At 31.7% G+C, this 9,871-nt stretch overlaps 1 protein-coding gene across 1 annotated transcript; it reads left to right on the top strand.

The window, feature by feature from the left end:
* Nucleotides 1-145: 145 nt before the first annotated feature.
* Nucleotides 146-1,444, top strand: LOC107641019 (uncharacterized). The gene has a single exon (XM_016344528.3). It carries the CDS (start codon nt 146-148, stop codon nt 1,442-1,444), a length of 1,299 nt encoding a protein of 432 aa, XP_016200014.3.
* Nucleotides 1,445-9,871: the final 8,427 nt, after the last annotated feature.

The raw sequence follows: 9,871 nt of genomic DNA, 5'->3' as shown, positions 1-9,871 counted from the left end.
AAAACTAGCCGTTAAGGTACTTATTGCAGACACACTTATAAATATCAACTAGCAATGACTCCGCAACTCCACTTCAACTCTTGTTTCTTACCTCGAAAGAGAACTAAAAATTACATTTCTAGATATGGCTAGAAATTTTGATGATATGTTTAATGAGGCTTTGTATGGCAAAAGAAGACGGCAAGATAACACACTCATAGATAATTGGATCGATGAGTATTTACTCGAAGATTCAGAAGAAGAAGATATCAATAGAAGCTCTATCCCAATTTCTCGTAGATGGATCAACAGAGATCGAGAAGCAGGACATGATCGCCTTTTCCAAGATTACTTTGCAGATGAACTGGTGTATAATGCTGACATTTTTCGACGGAGATTTCGAATGAGAAGACATGTGTTCCTTCGGATAGTAGACGCTCTCTCAAACGTCTATCCGTATTTCCAACAGAGGGTTGATGCAACTGGAAGAAGAGGCTTGTCGCCACTCCAGAAATGTACCGCTGCGATACGGATGTTAGCATATGGTGTAGCAGCTGATGTTGTTGATGATTATGTGCGCATAGGCGAGAGCACTACAATTGAATGCTTGGAAAATTTTGTTGAAGGTGTCATTTTGGTGTTCGAGGATGAATACTTGCAAAAACCCAATCCAAATGACGTACAATGCCTACTACAAATGGCGGAGGGTCGTGGCTTCCCTGGCATGTTGGGTAGCATCGACTGCATGCATTGGCAATGGAAAAATTGTCCAAATGCGTGGAAAGGTATGTACATGAGTGGTTATCGTGGGGTTGCAACCATAGTACTTGAGGTTGTAGCATCTTCAGACCTTTGGATATGGCATGCGTTCTTTGGAGTTTCTGGTTCAAATAACGATATCAACGTGTTAGATTGTTCTCCAGTGTTTGATGATATTCTAAATGACCGTGCTCCGGAGGTAAATTATACTATTAATGGTAATAATTATACAATGGGATACTATTTAGTAGATGATATTTATCCTGAATGGGCCACATTTGTCAAATTAATCTCAAAGCCACAAGGGGAGAAATGCAAGTTATTTGCACAATACCAAGAAGGGCAAAGAAAAGATGTGGAACGAGCATTCAGAGTGTTGCAAGCATGCTTTGCAATTATACGTGGTCCAGCTCGTTTTTGGAAAAAGAAGAAGCTTGCCAACATAATGAGAGCTTCTACTATATTGCATAATATGATTGTTGAGGATGAAAGAGACACTTATGCAGAAAATTTTGCTCAAGGCTTAGAGTATGATGATGTTGAAAATGGCTTATCACAACCTCAGGTGGGAGAAGAAGATTTTGCACCATACCATCAATTTCTCCAAAGAAATGCCCAAGTTCGAAATAGGCAGCAGCACAGACAATTGAAAGAGGACTTGATTGAACACATATGGCAATTTCACAATGCTTGTCGTCAACTATAGAGTTTAATTGTGTTTTTCTTTGTATTAAGTAATTTTACAAATTAGTGTAACCCCGAATTATATATTGTGTATTATTGTTATATATGAATTTAGTTAATATTAATATCTTTTAATAGTGAATTATTTTTAAATTTAAATATTTAAATTACATTGTTGAAAAAATTAATTACATTAATTTCAAGTATTTTAATTAATTAATTAAGTGGGACCACAATAGGGACTAAAGTTAGTTTCTCCTAATGGAGAAGAGAGAGATGCTTTGAGTTCTTATTTACTGTTTATGACGTAGAAGCTGATGTGGAGTTACTTTTTATGACAGGTGGTCCATAAACAGGAACTGGGATAAGTTCTCTACTGGAGATGGTCTTAGAGCACCTCCAACGGATCTGTTCTTATTTAACTTTTTCTGACAATTGGAGGAACTAACCAATGGAAAGGAGAAGAGAGAAGAAGTTTCTGCACGAGTCTCAAGAAGAAATAGTCCCTCTGAATGGAGATTTGAATTGGCCAATAATAACTTGTCATCGGCAAGTTATTATTAAAATAAATAATTATATAAAATCTTAATGAATTAAATAATTATATCTCTATTAATTAATGAATCAAATAATTATATTCAATAATTAAATAATAATTAATTTAGTAATAATTATAATAATTAATTATATTAAATAATTATATCTCTATTAAATTAATAATTTATATGAATTATTTAAATAATAATTAATTAAATAATTAAATTATAATTAATTTATTAATAATTATAATAATAAATTATATTAAATAATTAAATTTTTATTTAATTAAATATTTATATTAATTATTTTTATCATAATTAATATTGAATATTATTTATATTATTATATTAAATTATAATTAATTAAATTTATTTATATAAAAAAATAAATTTAATTTTTACACCTTACAAAATAATTTTTGGTTGGATTGGTTATTTTTATTTATAAAATTTAAAATGCTCAACTTCAAAATAGTCAGTAGTATAGACAGTTAAAAGAGGACTTGATTGAACACATATGGCAATTTCACAATGCTTGTTATCAACTATAGAGTTTAACTATATTTTTCTTTGTATTAAGTAATTTTATAAATGAGTGTAATCCCGAATTAATAAATTATTGTGTATTATTGTTATATGTGAATTTTTTTAATATTAATATATTTTAATAGTGAATTATTTTTGAATTTATAAATTTAAATAATATTATTAAAAAATAGTAACTACATTAATTTTTATTATTTTAATTAATTAATTAAGTGAGATCACAACAAGGACTAAAGTTAGTTCTTCAGAGAAGAGAGAGATGCTTTGAGTTCCTATTTACTTGTTATGATGCAAAAGTTGATGTAAAGTTATTTTTTTATGATAAGTGGGCCATAAATAAGGATTGAGATGAGTTCTCTGCTAGAGATGGTCTTATTAGAGAGAGAAAGTTCCTACTCAGAGGCATTCACTCATGCCTCTCTCCTCTTGAATAGTGTGCATAGACTCTTGTTTCTTCTTCTCTAATAATTGGTCCCTGCATTTATCAGAAGAAGGACTTTAATTTTTGGCGGCCTGTTAGAGGTGTTCTAAAGAACAAAAATATAAAAGTTAGTATTTTTATACTTTATTTAATGATAAACTAAATATAAAAAAATAAATGATAAAACTCTAATTTACTATATTTTTTTCAGAAAAAATCTTTAGAAAAAAATATAAGGATAAAAAATCTAATTATAATAATAAATTGATAGAAATAATAAAATAAAAATAAAAAAAATATGTTATATTTTTTATTAATATCTTTGTATCTTTCATATAAAAAAATATAAAATATACTAATTTAATATTTTTAGAGATAATTTTTGTATTTATATCTTTTCTATCAAATATAATTTTGTATCTCTATATTATATATTTATAAACAAACGCCGTCATAAAAATATCAATTTCAAAAGTGATATTGTTGGATCTTTTATCCATTTAACATAAATGAAAATAATAATATCATTAAATTATAGTAACAAAAATTAGTTATTAAAATTAATTGTTAAAATAGAATATACATAAAATATAAAATATATTTTTAAAATAAGTTAAATTATTTATACATAAATATATAATAAATTTAATATATAAATACTATTTTTAATATAAACGTGCTTCATTATTTAATTTTAATTTCTGAAAGGCATTGGGGTTAGTTAGAAGATACTTAGAGGAATACTAATTCAACTTGACAAGATTATTAACATTGAGTAAAATATTAAAATTTGTTATAAAATAACTAAATAAATAAGGAAGAGGTAACAAGAATAAAAATATAAAAAGAGAAAAAGAAGTATTGCAACATAAAAAAAGAGAGAGTTGTTTATTGCTTGTGTATATAGCTTCAGATCATGTCCTATTTATAGATGAAGGATTTATTTTTCAGCCTTCATTTAATGAAATTCTCTTGGTAACATGATTATTTTATCATGAAAAATGTTGAACCGTTCAATGGACATCCACTTTTGTTCTTATCATAACACTCCCCCTTGGATGTCCATTTAGCATTATTGTCTCGTTAAAACCTTACTAAAGAAAAATCCAGTGAAAAAAATCTTAATGAAGGAAAAAGAGTACAATATCCTTTGGTGATGGGGACTGCCTCATTAAAAACCTTGTCAAGAAAAATCTAATGGGAAAAAATCTGACCAAGAAAAAAAGAGTACAGTCTCCCCCTCTTGTCGACATCAGTTAATGTCTCGAAATTGGCGCATCTCAATCTTATGTACCAATCTTTCAAAGAAAGATTTTGGGAGTGACTTTGTAAACAAATCTGTCAGATTGTCACTTGAGGGGATCTGTTGGACATCAATTGTCCCTTGATTTTGAAGATCATGAGTGAAGAAAAATTTGGGAGAAATATGCTTTGTTCTATCACCTTTGATATATCCGCCTTTAAGTTGAGCAATACATGCTGTATTATCTTCAAACAGGACAGTTGGAGCTATGTTATGGTCAATCAATCCACATGATGACAGAATATATTGAACCAGGCTCCTCAGCCAAAAACACTCGCAACTAGCTTCATGAATTGCTAGTATTTCAGCATGATTAGAGGAGGTTGCTGCTATCGTCTGTTTCGTGGACCTCCATGATATAGCTGTACCACCATATGTGAACATGTATCCTGTTTGAGATCTCCCTTTATGTGGATCAGACAAGTATCCGACATCTGCATAGCCAACTAGTTGTGACTTGGATCCATAGGGATAAAATAATCCCATATCAACCGTTCCATGAAGATATCGAAAGATTTGTTTGACTCCACTCCAATGTCTTCTGGTTGGAGAGGAACTATATCTTGCTAGTAAATTCACCGCGAATGATATGTCAGGTCGCGTATTATTAGCAAGATACATTAGCGCTCCAATGGTACTAAGATATGGTACTTCAGGACCAAGGATATCTTCATTCTCTTCTTTAGGACGGAATTGATCCTTTTCCACATCTAAAGATCTTACAATCATTGGAGTACTTAATGGATGCGACTTATCCATATAAAATCTCTTCAAGATCTTTTCTGTGTATGTTGTTTGATGAACAAAGATCCCATTTTTTGTATGCTCGATCTGCAGGCCGAGACAAAATTTAGTCCTTCCAAGATCTTTCATCTCAAACTCTTCTTTTAGAGTTTTTATAATTGTTGGAATCTCTTCAGGAGTCCCAATAATATTTAAATCATCAACGTACACAGCAATTATAATGAATCCAGATGCAGATTTCTTTATGAAAACACATGGACAGATATCATCATTCTTGAATCCATTTTTGGCCAGATACTCAGTAAGACGATTATACCACATTCGTCCAGATTGCTTCAGACTATATAAAGATCATTGCAATTTGACTGAGTATAACCCTTGCGAATATTCATTGGATGGTTTAGATATCTTTAGTCCTTCTGGGACTTTCATATAGATATCCTAATCTAATAAGCCGTATAAATAGGCTGTTACCACATCCATTAAATGCATATGCAGTTCATGATATGCGGATAAACTGACTAAATAACGCAATGTTATCGCATCCACTACAGGGAAAACGTTTCTTCATAATCTATACCGGGTCTTTGTGAAAAACCTTGTGCCACAAGTCAGGCTTTGTAGCGCACAACTTCATTTTTCTCATTTCGTTTTCTCACAAATACCCACCGGTATCCAACAGGTTTTACATCTTCTGGTGTACGGACTACAGGTCCAAAGACTTCACGTTTTGCAAGTGAGTCTAATTCAGCCTTCATGGCTTCTTCCCATTTTGGCCAATCATTCATTTGTCGACATTCTTCGACTGATCTTGGCTCAAGATCCTTACTTTCATGCATGATATTTAATGCCACATTATATGCAAATATTTCATTGACAATTGTCTTATTTCGGTCCCATTTCTCTCCTGTAAAGACATAATTTATCGAGATCTTGTCATTTTCACAATTTTCAGATACCTGAACGTCTTCTGGCGTTATATCAGAATTTTGGACAACCGCAGGTGTCTTTACTATGTCTTTTTCAACAGGAATAGTATTTACTTCTTTTCTCTTTCGAGGATTTTTATCTTTGGAACCGATAGGCCTGCCACGCTTCTGGCGTGTATTTGCTTCGGTGGCAATTTGTCCAACTGGGACATCAATTCGGATTGGGGCATTTTTCATTGGTATATACGACTTGGTTATCCTCTTTGTATCGGAAAATGCATCAGGCAATTCATTTGCTATTCTTTGCAAATGTATAATCTTTTGAACTTCTAGTTCACATTGCCCTGATCGAGGATCTAAATGCATCAACGATGATGCATTCCAATTAAGTTCCTTTTCAGGGAGCTTATTCTCTCCCCCTAATGTTGAAAAAATTTTGATTCATCAAAATGACAATCCGCAAACCGGGCTTTAAATATATCTCCAGTTTGTATCTCAAGATACCTCACTATAGAGGGAGAATCATATCCAACATATATCCCCAATTTTTTTGGGGTCCCATTTTGGTGCGATTAGGTGGTGCAATGAGAACATATATCGCACACCCAAATATTCTCAAATGGGAAACATTTGGCTGCTGGCCAAAAGCTAATTGCATAGGAGGGAACTGATGGTAACTCGTTGGCCTCAAACGAATAAGTGCTGCGGCATGTAAAATAACATGCCCCAAACCGAGGTTGGGAGATTTGTTCTCATAAGTAAGGGTCTAGCAATTAATTGGAGGCATTTAATAAGTGATTTTGCTAACCCATTTTATGTGTGAACATAAGCTATTGGATGTTCAACACTTATTCCATTAGCCATACAATAAGCATCAAAAGCTTGGGAAGTAAATTCACTAGCATTATCAAGACGAATTGCTTTGATTGGATTTTTCAGAAATTGTGCTTTTAATTAAATAATTTGAGCCAGTAATCTCACAAACGTCAGGTTGCGAGAAGATAATAAGCACACATATGACCATCTCGAAGATGCGTCTATTAGGACCATAAAATATCTAAAAAATTCACACGATGGATGAATAGGTCCACATATATCACCTTGAATCTTTTCTAAAAATTCAGGGAACTCAAATCCAATCTTTACTGGTGATGGCCTTAAAATTAACTTTCCCTGAGAACATGCAGCACAACAAAATTCACTAATTTTAAGAATCTTCTGGTTCTTTAGTGAATGTCCACGGGAGTTTTCAATAATTCTCCGCATCATAGTTGTTCCCGGATGACCCAATCGGTCGTGCCAAGTTATGAATTCATTTGGGCTAGTAAACTTCTGGTTTACAGTGGCATGTGATTCAATTGCACTAATCTTGGTATAATACAACCCAGATGAAAGTGAGGGTAACTTTTTTAATATAACCTTTTTATTTAAATCATGAGTTGTGATACATACATACTCATGATTTCCCTCATTTATTGTTTTAATATGATATCCATTTCGGTGAATATCTTTGAAACTCAACAAGTTCCTCAGAGACTTGGTAGATAATAGTGCATTATTTATTATAAATTGTGTTCCTCCAGGAAACAAAATTATAGCTCTTCCGGAGTCTTCTATCACATTGCCTAAGCCAATAATAGTATTAACATATTCTTCTTTTGGCACAAGATGGGTAAAATATATATCACTTTTAAGAATAGTGTGCGAACTTGCATTATCCGCAAGGTAAATATCTTCAGAATATGTCATTGCCATTTTTCTTCAAAGACAAATGATAATAATAAAATGAGTAGAAGTACATGTACAGTAAAATTATTCACATGAATACTTAACAAACACATACACATATCAAACTATTCCTTCATTGATCAAATAGCCAATATTTTCTTCAGAATCCTTAAAGAAATTAGATACATCATAATGAGTGGTGGAATTTTTATTATTTGAAACAAAATTTGTTTCCTTTCCTTTGTCATCCCTTTTCAAGGATGCTTGATAAAGATCAACTAGGTGCCTTGGGGTATGACAGATACGTGACCAATGGCCTTTTCCACCACAACGGAAGCATTTATCCTCAATTGATTTACTTTGCCCATTGTTTCTTTCTTTATCCCACTTCTAGTGAGATCCTTTCTTGTGAACATAATTTTTTTCCTTCCATAATTTTTCTTGTTATCAAAATCTTGTCATTTACCTCTTGTGGGATTATAAGTTGCCGCATTTGTTTCAGGAAATGGGGTGGCGCCAGCTGGGCACGCTTCATGATTTCTTAAGAGCAACTCATTGTTGCGTTCAACAACAAGAAAGCAAGAAATTAGCTCAGAATATTTTTAAATCCTTTTTCTCGATTGCTACTGCAGGAGCACATTTGAGGCATGGAAGGTCGAGAAAGTTTTCTCTAACATATCGGGCTTGAGGAGGTATCACCGTCTTTTGATGATTGTACCTTTCTTCAAGGTCTTTCCACAGATCTGCAGGATCTTTTAATGTGGGATATTCATTTTTCAATCATACGTCAAGATGACGATGAAGGAAAATCATAGCTTTGGCTTTATCCTTCTGCGATGTATTGTTTTCAGCCTTAATGATATCTCCAAGATCCATTGAATCAAGATAGATTTTAACATATAGTATTCATGATAAATAATTGTTTCCAGATATATCAAAAGCATTATATTCAAGATGAAAGAGTTTCGACATAATAAAAATTTGTTACCTGAAGTCTTCCTAAAATATCGTTAGAGCTTCGTGCTGATAACGTGTTATAAAATAACTAAATAAATAAGGAAGAGGTAACAAGAATAAAAATATAAAGAGAGAGAAAGAAGTATTGCAACATAAAAAGAGAGAGTTGTTTATTGCTTGTGTATATAGCTTCAGATCATGTCCTATTTATACATGTATGAAGGGTTTATTTTTCAACCTTCATTTAATGAGATTCTCTTGGTAACATGATCATTTTATCATGGAAAATGTTGAACCATTCAATGGACATCCACTTTTTTTCTTATCATAACAAAATTATTGATAAGATTATTTATGAAAAAACAAAGAAATCCATTCGTTATACTTATATCTAATTGTCTTTATTATGTACAATAAATTATTCAAAAATTACCCAAAAAAAAACATATTTTCAACAAAAATATTTATCCATTTTGAATGAATTTGTCAAAGAATTATTTTAAATATTTATTACGCATAAATACATTAAAATTTGAACTGACATATATATATATATATATATATATATATATATATCAATAATTCTAATTGTTTAGAGTGCAAATAGAATTATTTTTTTACAATTGAATAACCTAAGTGTCTTCAAATACTCTACTAAGACAAACTAAAGCTTATTGAGTCACAAACAAATTGAATCCAAATTCGGATAAAAATTTGTGTGTAACACGCAATATAAATTAAGATAAGAAGCAATTGAAATGAGGAAACAATCAAAACAGAATGGATAGTGATGAAGAAGCAGTGGAGGTAGTGGTTTTAGAAGAGGCAGACATTGAAAAATGCGTAAAGACATGTTCTAAAAGTCAGATAGAAAGAATTATTGCTGACTTTTTTTTAGGAACTTTGACTAATACCTTGAATGCTATTTGAGGGAGGTCAGAGGGGTTTAGGGTTGCTAAAAAAGGAAGGAATTAATTCTAATTTTTCTTCAACAATGAATTGGATATACTGAGAATAGAAAAAAAATCACTTTGGTTATTCAAGGATTACATCCTTCATGTTAAATAGTGAAAAGAGGCTGATCAGATAGAAGAGACTCTGATTTGCAGGTTCCCAATATAGATGTAATTTTGGGGCTTACCTAAGAGCTTTAAAACTATAGAGGCGGGGAGGAAACTTGGAGGAAGTGTTGAAAGGGTGATTGATGCTGGATTTTTTGAGGTAAAGGGAAAGTCGAGAATATTAAAAGTAAAAATAGAAATAGAGGTTGACAAAAGGATTA

The sequence above is a fragment of the Arachis ipaensis genome, chromosome B5 (assembly GCF_059453495.1).
Source record: "Arachis ipaensis isolate K30076 ecotype BB chromosome B5, ASM5945349v1, whole genome shotgun sequence".
Taxonomy (NCBI): Eukaryota; Viridiplantae; Streptophyta; class Magnoliopsida; order Fabales; family Fabaceae; genus Arachis; species Arachis ipaensis.
Note: the sequence above shows the minus strand (reverse complement) of the source record. Positions and strands in the feature narration are given on the sequence as shown.